General features: G+C 39.6%; 3 protein-coding genes across 5 annotated transcripts; 1 reads left to right on the top strand and 2 right to left on the bottom strand.

Annotated features, from left to right (window-relative positions):
• Positions 1 to 748: 748 nt before the first annotated feature.
• Positions 749 to 3,822, bottom strand: zgc:174888 (uncharacterized protein LOC558116 homolog). The gene is made up of 5 exons (XM_031299460.2): positions 3,262 to 3,822; positions 2,782 to 2,888; positions 2,259 to 2,330; positions 1,817 to 1,963; positions 749 to 1,554 (listed from the first exon to the last, which is right to left on the bottom strand). The coding sequence occupies exons 1-5, from the start codon at positions 3,272 to 3,274 to the stop codon at positions 1,201 to 1,203; spliced, it is 693 nt and encodes a 230-aa protein (XP_031155320.1). The 5' UTR covers positions 3,275 to 3,822; the 3' UTR covers positions 749 to 1,200.
• A 1,513-nt stretch (positions 3,823 to 5,335) lies between these two features.
• Positions 5,336 to 11,868, bottom strand: flcn (folliculin). Of its 2 annotated transcripts, none has more exons than XM_031299447.2 (12): positions 11,616 to 11,868; positions 11,237 to 11,449; positions 10,887 to 11,045; positions 10,561 to 10,782; positions 10,280 to 10,446; positions 10,085 to 10,176; positions 8,987 to 9,150; positions 8,607 to 8,720; positions 6,900 to 7,023; positions 6,638 to 6,763; positions 6,054 to 6,156; positions 5,336 to 5,975 (listed from the first exon to the last, which is right to left on the bottom strand). In XM_031299447.2, the coding sequence occupies exons 2-12, from the start codon at positions 11,447 to 11,449 to the stop codon at positions 5,768 to 5,770; spliced, it is 1,692 nt and encodes a 563-aa protein (XP_031155307.1). In that variant the 5' UTR covers positions 11,616 to 11,868; the 3' UTR covers positions 5,336 to 5,767. The 2 variants fall into 2 exon arrangements, with proteins under 2 accessions (XP_031155307.1, XP_031155308.1); XM_031299448.2 differs by having other exon boundaries at positions 10,899 to 11,045; positions 11,616 to 11,867.
• A 307-nt stretch (positions 11,869 to 12,175) lies between these two features.
• On the top strand, positions 12,176 to 18,778 carry leng9 (leukocyte receptor cluster (LRC) member 9). Of its 2 annotated transcripts, none has more exons than XM_036006066.1 (7): positions 12,176 to 12,568; positions 15,224 to 15,311; positions 16,325 to 16,449; positions 16,547 to 16,873; positions 17,013 to 17,247; positions 17,861 to 17,978; positions 18,071 to 18,778. In XM_036006066.1, the coding sequence occupies exons 1-7, from the start codon at positions 12,424 to 12,426 to the stop codon at positions 18,734 to 18,736; spliced, it is 1,704 nt and encodes a 567-aa protein (XP_035861959.1). In that variant the 5' UTR covers positions 12,176 to 12,423; the 3' UTR covers positions 18,737 to 18,778. The 2 variants fall into 2 exon arrangements, with proteins under 2 accessions (XP_035861959.1, XP_031155305.1); XM_031299445.2 differs by having other exon boundaries at positions 12,178 to 12,568; positions 17,001 to 17,247.
• Positions 18,779 to 20,913: the final 2,135 nt, after the last annotated feature.

Genomic DNA, 20,913 nt, shown 5'->3' with positions numbered 1-20,913 from the left:
TGCTGAACTGCAAAAAGATAAATAAAAAAGCTCATCTCTTTAAGCAGAATGGACAACAATATAAATATCTAATGTTCTTACTGACAAACAGATATTTTACTTAAGCAAAAGTAGCAATACCACAATGCAAAAATACTGTTACAAGTAAAGTCTGCATTCAAAATTATATAAAGTAAAAGTATGCCGGCATTGTTTGTAAATATATAATGCAGAAAAATGCTATGTGATTGTTAAACTATTATAATTCTGTTAGTATTGTTGATGCATTATTGTGTCAGCATGTTCCTGTTTTAGTTGGTGGAGCTAATTTTACCAACCTAATAAACTGTTGGGTAATTTAATTTATAACAATGAATCACATTTGTAAAGTAACCATCAACTACAGCTGTCAGATAAATGGAGTGGTGTAAAAAGTAAAATATTTACCTCTGAAATGTAGTGGAGTAGAGGTATTAAGTAGCATAAAATTAGTAAAATAAGTATGTACAAGTAGCTCAAAACTGTACGGTAGCCTACTTGATTAAATGTACCTGGTTACTTTCCATCACTGATGACAAACAGCAAAGACCACAATAAATATAGCTTACAATTCTTGGGATATTATATCAAAAACTAACAATGTATATATATATATATACACACACACACATATATATATGTATATACAGTATATATGTATATATATATATATACACACATATATATATGTATATACAGTATATATGTATATATGTATATACAGTATATATATATATATATATATGTCTTTAATTTACAAATATGTACAAAAGTAAACGCCCATTGACTGTAATATCTTACATTTACACAACATTCATTGTAAACAGTGATGAATTCGACATCAATAGACGATGGCTTATATGTGCATTGGCTTGCTCAGCATTTACTGTATCTCTGGTTAGCATGAAGAGCGTAGCTAGCTGGAGCTTGTGATTTACTCTAGAGAGGATGGCTATACGTTTATTTAGTTATATCAGTTGTTACAGAGCACTGTTGCACAGAGAATTTAGCTATGTGAACTAACTTTGGACATTAGGTGCAACCGGTGCATGTCACTTCATATTAAAAAAAGCTTGCTGCATTGAAACACAAAGACACAAATATAAGAAAACAAACATTCAGTGCCAGGAAATGTCTTGCATTTTGTGTGCATCATCGAAAAAAAAAGATCCTTTTTAGTAACTAAGGCAACAACCACCAGTAGAGTCTGAATAGCAAGGGGCTCCAAACAGAAGCAGAATATGATAGTGATGGAGGAGCACCATTGGACGGAGGCTGTGTAATGTCTATCATCTTGTCAGACTGTCCTTCCTCCTCACTGCTGATAGCTCGGGTGGTCAAGAGTCTGGCCCTCGATGGCGCATAGTCCTTCCTCTTAACAGAGGGGGGCAAAGTGGGCAGGGTGCAGGTTTCAATCGAAGGTAAGCACCCGACAACGAGCCATCGAGTGAAAAGTTCTGACGTTAGCTTGAGGAGTTCTTCAGGAGAGGAAGATAATGTGGAGAATTGGGCTAGGTCCGTCTCCTCTTGGAACCTCTGAGACAAGGAAACAAGGAACAGATGAAGATTTCCAACAGAAGGAGAAGAAAAAAGAGAAGATTTCAAAGGCACATTCACAGGATCTTTATAAGCACAACTCTTATTAATGTGATTTTACATAAATTCATGTTTGAAACAAAAATGTAAATATTTTGCACTAAGTAATCACATTTCAAATGACCAGTTATTTACCGGTATGTCCTTTTTGCATTTAAGTAATGTCTTTTTATGGTGAGATATATTTGAAAGGAAACCCTACCTCTGTATTTTTGTTCTTTTTTATAATTTTATCCAGTGTCTGCTTTAGATCAAGGATAAAGGAGTGATTTAGGTGTTCATCCCAGAGGTTACCAAGAAGCACATGCCAGGACTTTAGGAGCACTACTGCAGCAGGGAACACACAACACTGCAGGGAAAAGGTAGAGCAACACAACAACCCCAAAGTTAGTTTTGTGACAAATCACCGCAAAAACCACATCAATTGCTCAACTAAAAGCAAGACCTGAGGCCACATTGTACAACAGTCTTTTTTACAAGGCCTGTTTTATAGTAGTAGCTGTAGCTTAGGTAAAAGATAATAATTATCCTGTTAAAGAAACCAAAAAGATGATGTTGTGCAAACCTGAAAAAACTGTACAATGTACAACCCATTTATTGCACATCAAACCCCACTTCCTTTTTTTTTCTGATAAGCAACTCACCGGATCAGTATCACAGAGCATGCTTTTTGTGTAGCGGTGCACTACATAGTAATCTTTAGGAAATACTGTCCGCTGGAAGAGAAAACAAAAGCAAAGAAAAAGATGAGAATACACGCACAGATGATGAAATGAGTTAGCATTTATTAAATGATTACTATACTGAAATATATCGAGTTTGACAAGAATGATGTATTCATGTAGAAAACAACATAACTAACCACTGACGTGAAACTACACACTCCCTTTGTAGAGCTACGCATGTCAGTCATAGACACTGTTTGTCTTCTGATAACTAGAGCTCATCAGATAACAAGGCAGAGCTGAATATTCTCATTCATTGAGTGAGATCTTCACCTTTGACCTCCTCTTTAGACCAACTGACTGAAGACAGTCAATACAAGTAATTGCATTCTTTAAAATATAGTAAATGCATTTGGAAATGTAATTCCTACAGAGGGGACACTTCAGAAAACACCAAAAGGATTACATAAAATAATAAACAAAGTCAGTGTTTTTAACTTACAAATCCAGTCGGATTAGAGTCTATGGTCGTTTTAATGTTTTTCACACCTTCCAGGTCAAAGTCACATCCACCACATCGGACAGTCAACAGTGATAGCAACAGCAAAACTGTTAAAAGCATGAGTAAGAAGAAGAAGAGAGACAAAACACATTCAGATAATTGCTGGAAACTTTCTGTGGTTTTGTAGCTTGTTCAAACAGCATACCTACTAAAAAGCATTACATCATTTCCTGCCTCAATTAACTATTTCTGCAGAAAACATGAAACATGGCCTGTTGTTACAACAGTTCTATGTAATTGAATTAAGACACTGGGAATGCTATCGTAACAATACAAAGTGACACAATAAATCAGTTCCGATTCCCTCATTACTATATAACATAATAACCAGTTCCAATTATTCCACTATTTTCCTACAGACTTTAAAAACAAGACATTTTGCAAAAAGCACTAACAATGCAGTTAATGCTTGTTTCTCACCTGGCAGTGACATCCTTTTATCTTTCAAAGAATGGACACTTCTCCATTTCTCTTGTTGACAGCAATCACTCTGCAGAAGGGTTTCTGTGTCAGTCTGTGAAAGGCAAAGTTTCCTCTTGGTGGTTTCTTGAGGTCTTTGACACAGAGTACGCTGCTGTGTCTTCTTCTTCACCGTTTGAAATTTAGTCTTCTTGTTGACATCCCTTATACATTCCTTCCTTTTGAGTCCTTTTGGTACTTTCCAATAAATGCCTCATTTATCCTCTCACGCCATCCTGCTCTCTCACTTTGGATTTTCCCACTTAAGCCTGAATGGCTGCAGCCTTTTCCTATGAAAGCTTTTGTTTGTTCTTTTACTATATCTCTTTCCCTTTCTCCCTCTCACTACTGACCTAGAATCTTCCTGAACAGCCTAATTTGAACCACTCCTCTCTCCCTCGAAACTGGTTAATGGATAAAGCTGGAGAGACACTGGCCTCCTCTTCTCTATCTCTCCCTCTGGCCACCCTGTGTATCCTCACTGCGCTCAAAGTGAAAGTGCTCTGCTGGATTGCTTGTCTGCTCCCTTTAAGTCTCGGCCCCTCCCACCACCACACGTTTTACCTCACTATTGACTGACCCGGCCCCCTCCCCCCTGCTCCCCACATTCCCTGACACCCACCCTCTTACCCCCAACCTCCCCCCTCCAAACCAGACCCAAGGAAGCTTAGTCATGCAGTTGGAGCGTATGTTTTTCATTTGGACTCTCCCCCACACCTCTGTGCCTGTGAATCCCATGGTTTTTATCTCTCCACAGTCAGTGTGCAATATTATACTGTTTAATCATCCTTTTTTTTTTTTTTTTTTTTAAATACATCAACAATCACGTTCCCTGAAAAACAGGATTGCAACACCACATCGCAAGAACTTGCAAGTCATTCCATGTGTGACAGCTTTCTGTAGTCATTTCTGTCAAAATCGGTTCCACAGAGGTGGCTGGTGTGATTGTGACATCTAATATTGTGCACAGCTGTCATCATCCTGTCTGTAAAGTCCCCTCCGGTTGTGTGAAGTGTCGTGTTATTTTGGTTTTCTGTTAGATGTCATGAGAGGAGTTATTTACAAATGAAAAAGAAGGAAGTACAAAGTTGTTTCTTCATGTCAAAGAGAAATTGTTCTTCTGTGGGTCTTTTTTTTTTTTAACACAAGCCAAAGGAAGCAAGACAGTCCCATCTCTGTTAAGAGACCAGCAGCAAAGAACACACTTCCAGAGGCATCATCAACTCAAAACCTCTTCACATATATTAAGTGTTTTAAAGACCGGTCTCCAGTCATTGTGCCGTCTTCCTGTTTCAGACATCGCTTGCCTATTGAGGGAGGTAAATATGTAACTAATTTGTGGAGCTGCTGCAAATTATGTTTGCACTTCTTTTAGGGAATTTTGCTAAATGAAATCCAGATTTGAGCTAGCCAGAGAAAAGCATAACAAATAAAAGGTACAACTCTATTATGACACAGTAGCATACTAGCAATGTTGAGAAGTAGATATTATTTTTTTCTTTACAAAGAAAGCTAGTCAATCCTAATATTTACTAATTCACTTTTCCTTTTAAATTGGACATCAGTCTGAATTACCTTTTTAAACACAATCACTACATAGATATGGTCCCCCCCCCCCCCCCTCCCCCCCTCCCCCCCCCTCAAATTTAAACAAAGCCGTATGTTGTTGAATTTTATTGACTGAAGTCTGCAAGCTTCAGCAAAGCTACAGGCTCAAATAACTGTGGTATGAAAAACAAACTCAGCTTTTTAGTGGATCAGTGTACGACTGGCTCATTAAGAAGCCAAACTCCTGCTGATGTGGTCGGCTGTACTGGAGCGAGGCCGTGTTATGCAACCACTTTGTACATTTCAGGACACTAGAAAACATGAAAGTGTTGTCTTACACCACTTAAAGCTTGTTGGCTGACAGCCACTCAAACAAGTGAGTGGGAGCTGGCAGAGAAATACTGCTCTCCAACTCACTCCCTTTTTATTCTTCCTGTTCACCACAAGATGGAGCCAATTTGTGAAATTAAGAAAAAGGATGTCAGAGTGACCGTTCATATTCATTTATTTCATTTTAAAACATCAGAAAAAAAGAGTAATCAAAGTGCAAAGTCTGTTTGTAATAAGTTAAACTTGACATATTAGTATGAAGAGTTCTTCTACAATAATTCCCTTTGACAAACAAAAGCCCTCATACATTATCCAAACTGACCAGATGTGTTAATCTGTGCAGGATCATAATCAGGGTTAGGAACAGTAGATTTCTCATTACTTAAAAAAAAAAAAACAATAATGGATGAGGCAAAGCATTTCTGCCATCCATTCAATATGCCTCTTTCGTTCCACTAAAAGTCCCAAACAGTCCACAAAACTGATGATGAAAGGATTCTTGCTTTCACTTTCCCTTCATTAGTAATTCCCCCCCCTCCCCCCGTCAGCTCCCTTTATATTACCCCCTCTACCTCCTCATCCTTCTCTTTCACTGGCTGGGGCTCCTTTCCCCTCCCCGGACGGCCGTCATTAAATGACTCTTGTAGGTTTTGCTGAGTCCAGTCATCCAGAACTTGAGCAGCCTGACGTTGTCCTCCTCGCCCGGCCCTGTGGCGCCAAGAAGGGCCAGAACCTTCTGGGTGTCCTCCCTCCCTCGCCCGTCCACTTTAGAGAACTTGAACAGCACTTTGACTTTACTGAAAGAGAGAGAATCGGCTATGAGAATCTTACTTAAATCCAGGTGGTCCTAATAAGAGTGAATGGATTTTACTCACTTCATCCACTCTTCCTTCAAACACAGCAGGCAATGAGACACGACGTCCACAGACAAGTTCTCATTAGACAGAGCCACCTCAAGCTTGTTCAATAATGTGGGACCTATAAAAATAGGACAAAGATTATTTGGCAGTTCATCAGTCATTATTCTATGGTGCTACATCCTTTTTTTTATAGTGTTTCCTGCTAATTCAAATACCACCCAAGAACGTTGTGTTTTTGGTCCCTTTTGTCCATTATCTCAAAAACTGACTTGTTGACTGAACAGTTTTGAATGAAAGCTGGTAGAAAGACAGGCTGTGGGCCAAAGGACATATCAGTTTTTGATGAGGATCCAGATCCTTCGACGGGACATGTCTGAACATTTTCACATTCATGCCTGCTCCTACTTAAATGAAAAAGAAATCTGGCCCACATAACCCAACACTAAGTGTATTTTGATACAGATTCAGATCAAAAGTATTTTCTGTGATTAATTAAAATGAGTATGTTTAAGTCAGCTCAGCTTTGGCAAAGATATTCACATTCACAAGTGGCAGCAAACATACAGTGACTATTTATAACTTCAGGTATGCCCACTCACCCCTGTCTGTGGGCTGTGTGTTGGCACTGCTGATGGTGAACTGATAATGGGAGGAGATATCGTCGTCACACGCTGCTGAGCTCTGACAGCTTCTCTCTGAACTGACATCCACCAGCACTGAAAACTCTTCAGGACAAACAAAAGAAAGGTAAAGTCAACACAAGATAACCTGCATGTACAGGCCTACGACTTGTAACAGCAGTTCTCTCTGAGATTTCATACAGTAATCTGTCACAGAGTGAGTCAACAGGTGCTCTTGTACCTGAAGAGCTGACGTGTGTTGGAATAGGCACATCTGGGCTGAGACCCAGAAAGTTGCATTTGTAGGCCTCCTCATACTGAGCACTGTATGGCACGGAACGCACACAGCCTACTGGGAGCAAAGACTGATGGGAAACAGGACAGAGATTCAGATTATGACCATGGTTTGCTAAGTAAGCATGTTAATGGCCCACTCACCCACTCATTTATTCTGGCCAATAGGCCTTTTTCACACAAGACAGTTTGCTATGTCACAGTAGGAAATAAAGGTGTAAATAATACAAATAACGATGCCTGAATTCCATTTAGCCGGTATTATTCTTGCTGCATCAATGGCACACCGTCAGGGTTAACAGGGACACTTGAATAGAACTGAGTCATCGTTATTAGCAACAACTGTGTTTGCCACAATGACAAGTCAAAATGTCTGCTGTAAAAGACCTGGGAAGTAGCATGAAACATGCAGTAACGAGAGAGGCTACATTTCCACCTGGTATTAAAATCCGACCTGAATGTCATCCGATCACAAGCGGACAGCTCTAAGTACGTGTGCTGATAAAGACCCAACATTTCCTGATTTTGCTGCGTCATAATAAAATCTTTTAAATAACAAAATAACTAAGGACTTTTATTGTAAAGAGTTTATAGGAAATGAAGCCACTGCACGGTTTTACAACCGCTGCTTTGACAACTCAGGTTCGCCAGCTTCTAAATAACAAAAGGAGAAGTTGCTACGTAAGAGCGGTAATGTATGTTGTTATATCCTAAATATTCGTGAGTCACAGATCTCCAGACATCCAGGGATATAAGAGCAGGCAGCACCGATTCACCCTCAGTGGTTTCTTTGACATGAGAATACTTTGAATGAGTAAGTAGTTCCGCTCACAGTTGAATAGGCAGTCCTTAATGTGGCTCAGGACACAAACTTGCACACGCTGCTAAAGGAATGTGTCATAAACCATGTGGTCATAAACCACCTCCGAATGTGGTCTGAGTGATCGGATCGTAATGCATCTTCAATGCATCCCGGGTGCATTCCACTTGTGATCGGATCACTCAGATCGGATTTTAATACCAGGTGGAAATGAACTCAGGCATACAAACACCTGGCAAAGTACTCAACACACACACACACACACACACACACACACACACACTAGTTATTGCGCTCAAATATCTTTTCACAAAAAAAAGGAACAATGATCGTCTAATGAAAACAGTTACATGCTCAGTCTTGTTTGTGTATCTTGCATAGAAAGGTCAGGGAAGCGTGTTCAGGCAAGGACAAGTTCAAGGTGTGTAATGGTGGGTAAATAATAACGTCTTCGGGCAAGTGAATTAGAAAAAAGGGGTAGGGAGTAAATGCACAATGATATCTTTTTGGAGAAATAACTGAAACCCAATTCAGTACAATCAGTTTATATCACATCGAATATGGTTATGTAAGAAAGTATTCAATTTTTTTCTTAAATCATCACATTTCACGAGTACTTTTCAACCTTGACAGCATGAAACATAAATGTTTGGTGTTAAATGATTGTAAGAGTTACAATTGTGTTATACTACACTGTATTTAACTTACACTATGGGTCAACTAACGAGGACCCTAACAGGTGTTATCACTTGCCCTAATTGGTATTTACACACGTCATAATAACGTTGTCTCTCCTAACGAGGCAGAAAGGGATGCATCAGTAGAGTAAACTACCTTGAGCACCGTGAAAGCTGACTGGATGAGCCCGTGGTCAGCGCCTCTCCATATGACCTGATTTCCCATGAGCACATGCCACACTAGCTGACGAAACTCAGCAGCCCCGAGGACCTGCAGAACAAATCAGACTGTAATGTACAACAGCTCACAGATACACTATGAGATCTAATGTAAAAATGTGAATTAACGTCTTTAATAGTCATTTACTAAAATGTATCAGATTAATGCCATAAAACTATAACTGTGTTTGTAATGCTCTCCCTAGTGGAAGGTTGAAGAAACAATACAATTGAGCTTTTTATGGCCTTTCTTTTTCTTTTTCAGTTTTCTATTTTCTACACAACAAAATGACAAGCTGAAAAAATACCTAGGTTTACCTGTCTCAAATGCCTCAGGGACCTACATTTTGGGCCAGGTGATTCATTTAATTTTGCGTCATCACACGGGAAGTTGAGGCCCAGCTCACTCTCTGATTGGTGCCGCTGTGACATAGAACCGCCTCCTTCTGCTCCCTCCCAGCAGCTCATTTCCTCCTCTTGCTCTATTGGAAACAGAGAATGACATAAAAACAGAAATAGCGATGATCAAATGTTTTCAAGCCAATTATCAGTGCAGGGGAAATTTCACAGGAACCTTTTTACAAGAGGTGTGGTTATTAGTCACACTCCATATATAGAGTGTAATGTGCACATGATGCTATTTCCAAACTAAAATCAGCACTGTACAGTCTCACCTCTTATCTATGACTTATTTTCAATACTAATAGATTTCTGAGCCAGATCAAGATGAAACAGCTACCTCTGTAGTATCAGAGTGACTGAGTCTGTACTACATTACAAAAAGAAAAGAAACTTTAAAAAAACAATTTGTACAAATTTATATTTTTATTTGTACTGCTTCAATATTGATAATGGAATTATTTTTCGTTTTCATGACTTGGAAACTGTGATTTTGATAAATGCTAAAGAAAAAAAGTGTACAATAATAAAAAAAAAAAAAAAAAAAAAAAAAAAAAACGGGAACAGAGTATTAAAATTCCACAACATAAGAGCTGCGCTGTGCTCGGAAATATCTCTGTAAATCTTTTAATCACTTTCTAAATCTTGATTAGTAATTGTGTAAACACTTTCTGGAAAGGGAAATAACCCTGTTTTTTTCCTGGTGAATCATACTTTCACCAGAGACTTTTCAGACTGATGATAAAACCATTGCAGATTGTGCAAACACATGACATCTGCTGATATCATCCTCCAGCAAGAGGCCAAACCTTGTGTGGAAGGCGAGCGTTGCCATGGTAAATAATCTTTCTTTTTCTGATAAGTTTCATGTTTATTTGTATGTTTATTTTTATAAGTTTTAATTTTTTCATCTTGATCTTTCACTCAGTTACAGGCTTCAAAGGATGTTAGATCAGATGGGTAAACACAAAAGTTTAGTTAAAAATCCTCCTGTTTGATTAAGGACAATGGGACTACCTGTCTGTCTCTCTAAAAGCACCAGTGTGTCCTCAGTAGGCGCTCCCTCCAGCAGCTTCTCTGTCAGACGACAACCACATGCCTTCAGCAGCCTGGAGACATTGTGAAAACATGAATCCACATATCAAGGTGAGCCATTACAGACAAACCACAGCTTGTATGTCACAGAGTAGGGCTGACACTATATCGACTCACCAGCTGAACGAGGAGTGCAGGCTGGCCCAGAGGTTGGGATGCTGGGTAAGAGAAGTTAGTGATCGGGCTGCATTGCCACTCCTTTGGTGTGGGAAAACTGCAGGAGAGAATACACTATTCATCCTCACGGCTCGCTGGGGACAAACTCCTTGTTCGTTGTCAAACACCTGATGGAGAGAACAAGACATTAGGTGCCCTTATAGATACTTGTGGAATAAGTCTTCATATTTCTATTTGAGTAATCAAAATAAAAGCATGTTGTGTCCGTGTGTGCACCCCACCTTGAGGGCTGTGCTTTGCAGGCTCTGTATAGTGAGTCTAAGGTGGCGTAACAGGAAAGGCCAGGAGTTGATGAGGTAGATCCTGTCCATTGCTACCATGACAATACTGTACCAGCGCTGGAAGCCCCTAGCCAGGCTGTCTTTGATAAAGAAGGTGTGCGAGAACACAAAACCGTGTTGCTCATCTCCAAAGAATATTGGTCCTTCGCGGCCGGGACAAACCTGATGTAACAGACAGAGAGAAAGTAGGTAGAAGTATATGTGGCGACAGAAGTTTATCAAGTGTATGAGATGTGTGACTCACACACACATACATGCACACGTACATCGCCGTTTACCTCACAGCTGAGGCTGCGTACGCAGGCCTGACGGACCACGCTGAACAGCTGTGGCTGTCTGGGATGCTGGTGGCTCAGGAAGCGAATGCCTGTTTCATTGTCAATGCTCACAAAGCCCGGGTGAGATGCAGGAAGAGATCGACATCCCTACGACGCAAGAAGAAGAAGAAGAAGAAAAGGTGTACTTTGAGATAGTGACAGGACTATGGACTCACCTCGACCAGAAGTTATAGCTATAGTGTTATAATGTAGAAGACGGAGAAGGGTGGTGCTGTTCAAATGGAGGCAAGTTTTTTTTAAATGAGCACATGGTGAGTTGACAGTTGCTCTGCGCTCACCTCACACATGTCTCCCCTCTGTGTGGCCGAGCTGTTGGCCCTCATTGTCAGCCCTTCACCTTCCCGGTCACCATCTCGGTCCCTGTCCCCAGGCACTGGGGCACCTGTCTGGGATGAAGGGGATGGGGATGGAGGGTGCAGTGCCTCGGTACAAAACAACGTCCGAGGGCCATGGAGCTCACAGAAGTGACAGAGAGCGACCAGAGCATTCATCTGAAAGGGAGATTACAAGTTTTTCAAATGTTTATTGTGCTAAATATGTTTGCCTTGATATGAGCAATAAAAAGCAGAACATAACATTTGTTTCTGGTCAGTCACTGACATTACTAGCTAGATTACACTAGGGTTAGGACATTGTCATTACAGCGAATCGTCTTACCTTTAGCACAGAGCCAATTTCAAGAAATGACTGGTGCTCAATGCTACTTCACAAAGAGACATTCATTGGTCGCAACGTCCACAAAACCCAAAAGCATATTAAAATAGTGACATTAACAAACTCAATTCTTGATTTAGTCCGTTTTGCAAAAGTCCATGATTCTCAGTCTCTCATACGTAGGTTTTCTACACTTTTCTTGTTCTGTTTTTCTTCTGTGCGGCAACAACAGATCCTGTCACATGATGCAGAGTCACGCGCTCGAGCACAAATGACGAATGCCAGTTTTAGCTGCGCGAACGTTATTGCTATTTTAACTGTTGAAGCGAAAATGTCTCGAGTATTTTTTAAAGCGATACGAAAGTCAGCAAACAACAGACGTATTTGAGAATTTCAGGCTTCATATAATGTTTCCACAAAGGCATTTGTCGACGAAAGACATCTTAAAACTACATTTCCCATGATGACTGTGCGATAACCAACTCAGGGTCAAAGTGCGAAAAACAAAAGTCAGAATCGTTTGCTCCTTCGGTTAGTATGTCAACAATATTTTCCAGGTGATTTTTAAAGACGTGTTTATGTTGTATATGTATTTTCTCAAATATGACGATTATTTTTGTGGGAGTTGTTGGATTTAAATGTTTTTAGAACGCTAACCAACCACTTCCGCATTAGCTGAGTTTTCCAGTTTTAGGAGTGTCCGATTATTCTTTGCCATTCTGTCAGGTCAAACAAGTCTAGCAGCAAACACCACAGTGAAACAGCAGACGTTTTGAATGTAACTTTGCCTTTTTGAATCACAGATTTGAGCATGGCTTCAGACGGGTTAGGAGTGCCATCATTTCCAACAGAGGACCCGAGAGATGATGGGACCCACCTCACAGACACACCCAGTCCAGAGGCAGGGGTCCCCGCTGACCCTCACTCTGGCAAAGACACCCTAAAAGCCCCAGCAGGTAAATAAACTTGTACATCAGGTTAGTAACTGTTTGGTCTTTGTTAAATGGGTCTCTAAAGGCTAACTAACTTCTCATTTGAGACATTATATAGCTATAGGTTAGCCCAAACAATGTATCATAGCAATCAATCAGTTAATTGTATTTGTCACATCCAAATCCAGTGTCCAATACAATTCCAGTGAAATGTAATCCTGTCTCAGTCAACTTGAGTATCCTAGACTTTTTCTTGCAACGCCTGGTGTAAATATTACTGAAATCTGAATCTTTACCAAGTGATTGAATCAAATTCCCCAATCTGTGACACAGTTCTGTGTTACTGTGAACACTTGATTTCTGGTAAGTTCTTAGTTATGCTTTCATGTGGCTGGAGCCCCTCTCATTGGAAAGCGGAGCTAAGGAAGTTAGCTGTCAATTGTAATGAAATACAACATTCATTTCATGCCGGGCAACTCTGTTTGAAATGGGCCAGGGGATTAGGAAGTGAGTCACGAGCCGTAAGTTTTGGCTCTGACCTCCAAGTCCAGTATGAGACAAAGATTTATTATCCTCTTCTCCTCCCTTACTTGTATGACTAGGCTCAAATACAGATACACTTTCCAAGGAATAAAGAATTTCATAAGTAATATTTACCCAGTCACTTCCAGTCTGTTTTACTGATATTTTATGTCTGGAAGCAGTTTCAAGACTGCTATAAGTTTGCTCACATTCTCTGACGACCTGCTCAACCTGTGCTGGTCAGTGTTATCTCAGTGGGAAGGAAGACTTTACCGTTAATAATTAAGGGATTTGGGGCGTGAGTCACATCCAGTTCTCCTATTTGGAAATAGCGTTGCAGCGTGTGTGGTAGGGCTGGGCGATATGACCTAAAAATAAAATCCCCGATTTTTTCCAAAAAAATCCGATTCAAGATTTAAATCGATTTTTTCTCCCCCTACTTAAAATCAATCTGCAGATGACAAAGAAATTGTTCAAAACAAGTTTTAACTTTATTTTGTTTTGACTCACACACACGCACACACATGGGGCATGTATACCATTATGATTATTCATGCCAATTTTGTGGAAATATAAATTGGTTTGAGTGTTTTCCCTTTTTTTGGATGGGGGGGTGCTATATATTCAACAACAAACAAACGGATGCGTGAGATAAAGCTGTTTTCACACATACAGGTAATTCACTTCTCGTTCCTCGCTAAAAGTTCAAATCATTTTAACGTTATTGCGCAACCTTGCCCCTATTTTCACCTGTTGCTGAGTAACGTACATTAACATCCCATGGTCTCTTGAATGTAGCACACCTGTAGCAAGCTCCTTCGTAGTAACTAGTGGTAGAAACAAACGTCGAAGAGGAGCTCCGTGCTACAGAGCGGCGATTGCTAGTTGTTTAAGCCGCTACAGACCTCCATCACAGCTCGGTCGTATCAGCGGCATTTAGTAGATGTGTTGAGCCGCAAAAGAGTTCCTCAACACCGCCTCTGGTGCCCCGCATGGTGGTCCTTTAGGTCAGCGGTAGCTGGTGATTCAGTTATACGATAATAGGTGACTCTCAGCCGGGGACAGAGCACCGCGAGCTGCCGGTCATTTCGGCGGAGATTACGGATAAGTAAGTAATGAAACTACTAGTTAAGAAAAGAATTAATGTTAGTCCCTGTCGCTGCCATGTTGTTTGTGTATCTCTATGGCAAACGCGCAGGGCGAGGGCTGAGCCCGTTCGGAGCTATGGGATCCATGAGGGGAGCGTCGGCTGATGTTAAGGAGAAAATCGATTTTCATTTAAACAAATCGACGTTAACTACACATTCGACTTAATCGATAAAATCGATTTATCGCCCAGCCCTAGTGTGTGGTATGTGTTTGAGTTTACAGGCTGACATTTGAGTCTTCTGGGTCAAGTAATTGCCACCTGTTACATGAGTTTTTTTCCACTGCGAGTTTTCCTCTAAGAGATTAATCACTTATTTAGTCATCAATTGTAATATCACACCAGCTTAAGATATGGATCAGAAGGATTTTAGTAAACAAGTTTAAAAATTGAGAACAGGTGATTATTAGGGATCATATTTCCTATTGCTGTACGTTAAATATCTATGTGTGATCTGGCACACAAACATTTCTCAGGAGACACGACTCAACCATGTATTAAAAACACATGCAGAAACAGATACCTATTTTCCTGATCTAAATATGACTTTCTCTTTTACTGTATAATACTATTTTCATGTATCCAGCCTGCTGTTTAATCTGAGAACATCCTGCTGTTATAGGTATTTTCCGTGTTTCACTGTGTACCTGTATCCTCTCTCTTTAACGTCACTGCCTGAGTCTTATTCAGCCCGCTGGGGCCCTCAGGCTGTTTAGTAGGGAAGGTTGGGTGATCATGTTTGTTTACTCTTTACCTGAGAGAGACCCTCAACATATTAGTGCAGAATTAATAGGGCACAAAGACTAGGCTGCAGGAGTTACATGGGGTTACTTTGTGCAAAATCTGCTTGCTTATTTTGCCGTTGCTTTGTGTCTTTAATTAAATGTAAATCAGAACCCATATTGGGAGGCTGCTCACCTTTTATTACAGGCTGTCATTACAGTTTGATTACACATCTGTCCCACTTCCTTTTACTCTGTACTTTCTCTCTGTCGCTTTATCATTGACAGAGTCAGCAGAACAGGCTGGAGTCAACATTTGCCAATTTTTCCTGAAGGGAAAGTGTCATTTTGGCCACAGATGTCATTTCTCTCACAGGTCAGCTCACTTTACCTTTTCGGCAAACTCACCAACACGATAAAGGATGACTTTTCATTAGAGCTGGGCAATGTATCAATATTATATCGATATCGTATGAGACTAGATATTGTCTTGTCTAGATATTGTCTTAGATTCTGGATATCGAATATCGTAATATGGCTTAGGTGTTGTCTTTTCCTGGTTTTACAAGCTGCATTACAGTAAAGTGATGTCATTTTCTGAACTTACCAGACTGTTCTAGCTGTTCTATTATTAGCCTTTAACCACTTTAGTCATTATATCCACATTACAGATGACTATTTATCTAAAATCTAATTGTGAAAATGTTTTGTAAAAGCACAAATTGTCAACCCTACAATATTGTCGCAATATCGAATCGAGGTATCTGGTCAAAAATATTGTGATTATATTCTCCATATTGCCCAGCCCTACTTTTCATTTTGTACTTTGATTCTTCAAATATGTACATCATTTATTTTTAGTAACTGCAACACTAAATAGGTTTGCAAATTATTGTAGCACTAAGGCAGCTAGCATTAAATAGATGGCTGCCTGAATGTTGTGAATATGATCAGGGCTATTTTAGTATAAGTGATGGGGACAAAATCCAAGCTCCTCATTCTGTGTGAAAATTTACATCTGCAACAATTTAATAATAATAATAATAATTATAATAATTTATAATAATTAAATTTTTTTAATAACTATAACACAGAGCGGTTGAAAATCATTGTAGCACAACGTCTAGCATTAAATGATTGATGGTTGTCTGAATGCCATTTCCTTACTGCTAAACTCTATCTGCAAAGTGTGTTGTGTGTATTTGTTATTTTTATTGGTCAATCATTTCTCATATTGCACATCATGACTAAATATGGGTGCTGTTCAAAGTTCAGCATGCTACATGAAGGTTCATCTGTGTCAAATGGAGTGAAGACTAAGAGCATTTTTTCCATCTTCATATGTACCTTCTGATATTTTTTTCCACCCTTGTTGCTCTCTTGTCTTAGTAACACATCAATAGCTGATTCAGGGGCTGTCTCATCTGACCCAAGTGACAAACAAGATGGAGAAAAGATGGAAAAACACAAGAACAAAGTGAACAAAGCAACAAAGCCAAAATATGAGGCAAAAGGTCACTCCACATGTCATCTGAAAATGACAACATGAGGCCACTTTTTCTGTACATTAATGTGTTTTAACACTTTTCTTTATATCTTACTCTCCCGCAGAGGTGAACAAAAAGCCTCGCATGCGCACAGCAGATGACGTTATCTCTCGGATCCTGTGGGACCCATCTGCGGATGGATCAGAATTTGTAGTGGGCTATGTTGATCGCTTCCTTGGTGTGCTGGAGCGTCCCTTCAATGACTTCAACTGGGACACTGACCCCTGCGACTGTGATTACTCTTCTGAGCTGGCCCTGCCCAGACACAGGATCCAGTACTTCACCTACAGAGGGCACCGCGTCTGGGACCGCCACAGCAGGACTGACAGGGTGTTTGGCTCCACCGGTCAATCTCTGGCTCCCCCCTTTGGAGAGGAGGAGGTAGTAAAGGGTAAGAGTGGACCCTTTATTGCTACCCCACCTTACATACAACAAGATACAAACTGACATACACAACATTTACAAAAGTCTGTACTACAGAATTCACACTGACGAAATCTAATTATTTGTTTCACAAGAAATAAACACAGAAGGCCAAGACAGGCTTATAACAGAAGATCAGCCACCTGCTGTCCGTGGGCAGGAAGGGAGTGAAACAGACGAGTGTACTCATACTGAGAACACACATCTGGAGGAAGAGAAGCAGAGTGAAATGAATACTCACACCCCTGACTCAACACAACCCGCTCCAAAGTGTCAAGGAAACACTTCTCTGGAACAACTGGAATCACAAGGAGCATGTGTTTTGGAGGAGGCTGCAATGAGGTCTGGTGTTCATGTTCATTCTTTATTTATTTAAATTGAACTGAGAACAGATAACTCCTGTACACAACAAAATAGCATTTTTACTGTCTACATTTTATATACTCAGCCTCTATACTCAATGCAAAATGCCAACTTAGTCAAAGTGAAACGGAATTTAGATCATCTTTAGCTTTTGCAATGTGATGTATTTCCAAGTAAAAAAAATAGAGCTGCGATGATTAGTTTATGGACAGAAAATGGATTTGCAACTATTTTGATAATCAAATAATACATTAATAATAATAATTTCTTTGTCATAGATGATAGTAAACTGAATACATTTGGGATTTGGACTGTTGGTTGGACAAAACAAGACATTTGAAGATGTTAAAATACTTTTTATTTTATTTTATTTGTATTATTACTATTTTAGATTCATTTCATATGATTGGTATATAACAACAGATAACTAATCAATTAACACAATGGCATACGATTACAACTTGGATTTTACTGTGTTTCTAAGACATAACATTTTACATTTAGGAAATTGTATGTTTTGTTACTTGGAAAGCAATCTTGCAATATACTCTCCTCCCTTTTGAGTAATTTTACTCACATGTTTTGATTTTAGACCTACGGCTTCAACAAACCAAATGTCCTTATCCCAAAAAGAGGGCACAAGCGTAAAAAAAGAGGGTGCAGAAGAGACTGAATGGCAAGAAAGCTGGGAAAATAATGAAGATGCTTCGGTTTGTACAGCACAGTTCATCCTGAAATACCTTATTATCCAACTATTACAGTTCAGGTTTAACAGTGATGCTCTCCTCCCTACTATACACAGAGTTACCTCGGAGCAATGAACATCAGCCAGAATCCATCAGCACCTCTGGAGCAGAGAGAGGAGAAGCGTGGTGTTGGTCGCCCCCCTAAAAAACGACCCACGCACTTCATCACCTTCAAGGCCAACACTCCTGCTATCCTCTCCTGTTTCCAGCAGCTGAAGGAGGAGATCACCTCCCTTCTGCCCTCCTCTGCCCCTCACTGGCAGACCGCCCCCAGCCTCCATGTCACTATGTGCCTCCTGAATTTGCCCGGCCCAGCTGAGGTAGCCGCTGCTGGGGAGATCCTGCGACGGTTTGCCCATTTGGATCGTAACCCGCCGGTGTCTCTGACCTTCCCTGTGAGGCTGAAACATTTCAATGGGAAGGTGCTGTTCCTGAGCCCCCAGCCTCAGCTTCACCTCCAGCAGCTCAACAGTGGCCTGCTGGAGGCCTACAGGGAGGAGGGCTTTCTCCACAAGGATTCCTACAATCCGCGCTACCACCTCACACTGGCCAAGGTAGAGGGCATTGAGGGAGACAGGATTTTTGAAGGGGTGGGGGACCTAAAGGTGGGTAAGAGTTTAAATTTTGGCCGTCTGCCAGTAAACACCTTACACCTTTGTGCCATGGGAGTTTCCAAAGTGGATGGTTTTTATCAGACCGTGTGCACAGTAACTCTTCGATAATAGAAGAGTGGGCCATTTCACATGCACACACTACAGTACATACATGTATGTTAATACAATGGGTGCAATACCTCTGAGATTTGCACTAGCTATGTGACCTCATCGACCAAATATAATGTCTGCGGTTTAAGTTTTTAACTTAATTCAGATAATATAAAATAATACTTTTAACCCTTGTGTTGTCTTCCCATCGACCATGCAACTTTTAGTTTTTCTGGGTCAAAATGTAAACTTTTTTTCAACGTTTTGGACGTCTTTTTCAACACTTTTGTTGCTTTTCCACTGATGTTTTTTTCACTTTGTTCAACGTTTTTGTCACTTTTTCCCAACGTTTTTTTTCTGTACCTTTTGACATTTTTGTGTGTGTTTTCCCCCACGTTTTTGAAGCTTTTCCCGACATTTTTGTCACTTTTTTCAACGATCTTTTATAAAAAATAAAATTCAAATGCTATGAAATTGAATAAAACTTGTGGAGAGCGTTGTAGGGAGCCATCTACGTTATTTCTTTTGAAAATTTGGTTGAAAGAAACCCAAATTTCTGATATAGAAACTTTTTGAAAATTGGTCAAATTTGACCCGAGGACAACAGGAGGGTTAAAGATAACCAGGTTATATAAAGGCCTAAAGGGAGTAAAATTAACTTAGCACAGCAACAAACACTATGTTTAATTATAGTAAAACAGTATTAAGATGCAAAAGTCCACTACACTTAAATTATAATATGATTAAAAATACATTTATTTTCCTCAATGAATGCAATTTAATCCGTTAAGGGTGTATGTTATATGTCCTATTGATATTTCAAGATGAGAAATGAATGTACACACAGAATAATAATACAGGGGATTTATAATGCAAGCTGATATAATACACCCAGAGCTTGCTAAAAGCACACTTTGCCTGCCTGAACAGAAGAATATAAAGACTAAAAACAGATATACATTTTTTCATATTCATTGTACTTTCAATACACTTTTCATGTTACAATGCAAAGTTTTATTAGTCTTTTTATTTGTTGGCTTTAGTTGATCAAAATTATAAATACACTATAAAGCCCACAAGTGCCAAATAAAACATCTTTCAACATTAAAACTAAAATGATAAGTCAATTAATCGATCAGTGGATTAACAGAAAATTACTTGGCAACCATTTTGGTTTATTTAATTGAAGTCAAGCAAAATGCCCCAAATGCCCTAGTTCTAGCTTCTCTATTCTCTACTGACATGCTGATGCTGCTGTACTCGGCCTGATGTTGAAGTAACATGAACATTTTTGTTTGACTGTTGGTTACTAAACAGACAATTTGAAGACATCACCTTGGACATTTCCTTTTTTTTCTTTACAATTTTCTAAAGTTTTATTGATCAAAATGAATAATTTAATTGAGAGACTAATCAGATTCATTGCTATACACAATAATAACATTAGTTGCAGCCATAGTCAAAATGGAACCCACAGTATGAATCATGAAGAACTGTACTGTACATAGTTCATAGTCAAATCTGCCTTCAGGCCCTGAAGGGGACAAATGGAAATAGTTGTGAAGGGTTTTTGAACAGCTTTGAGTCATTAAACTTACAGGATGCAGAGTAGAATAGGTACTTTCTTTAAACATAACATGGGGCGACCTCTAGCTCACCCAGTAAGAGCGTGCGCCCCATGTTGGCTGAGTCCTGCAGCGGCGAGGGTTCGAATCTGACCTGCGGATCTTTGCTGCAGATCTTTGCTGCATGTCATCCTCCATCTCTCTCCCCCTTTCCTGTTTATCCACTGTCACTATAATAAAGGGGAAAGCCCCAAGAAATAATCTTAAAAAACAAACATAACATGACTTAAGTAGAAAGCAATTTTCTTTCCCTCTAATTATTATCTGGTGGGCAAAATGTGGTGTTCAGAGCCAACTTCTCGCTTTATTTTGAAATTGACTGTTTTACCACTACACAGACAGGACATATGCACCTGCCATAAAGGCTTATGTTATGTATGAGGCACAAATAGTTTGAGGGGGAAATATGATGTTTTCTTTACTGAAATGAATTAACCAAAGTAGTTTTACTCTGCAGCCTATAATATATATATTTTATATGAATATTGTATGGATGGTGAATGATGACTTTGTATGCATTTTACAATGAATTATAACCACTCGATTGTGAAGGACATTAAATATTGAATT

The sequence above is a fragment of the Sander lucioperca genome, chromosome 10, assembly GCF_008315115.2.
Source record: "Sander lucioperca isolate FBNREF2018 chromosome 10, SLUC_FBN_1.2, whole genome shotgun sequence".
Lineage (NCBI taxonomy): Eukaryota > Metazoa > Chordata > Actinopteri > Perciformes > Percidae > Sander > Sander lucioperca.
Note: the sequence above shows the minus strand (reverse complement) of the source record. Positions and strands in the feature narration are given on the sequence as shown.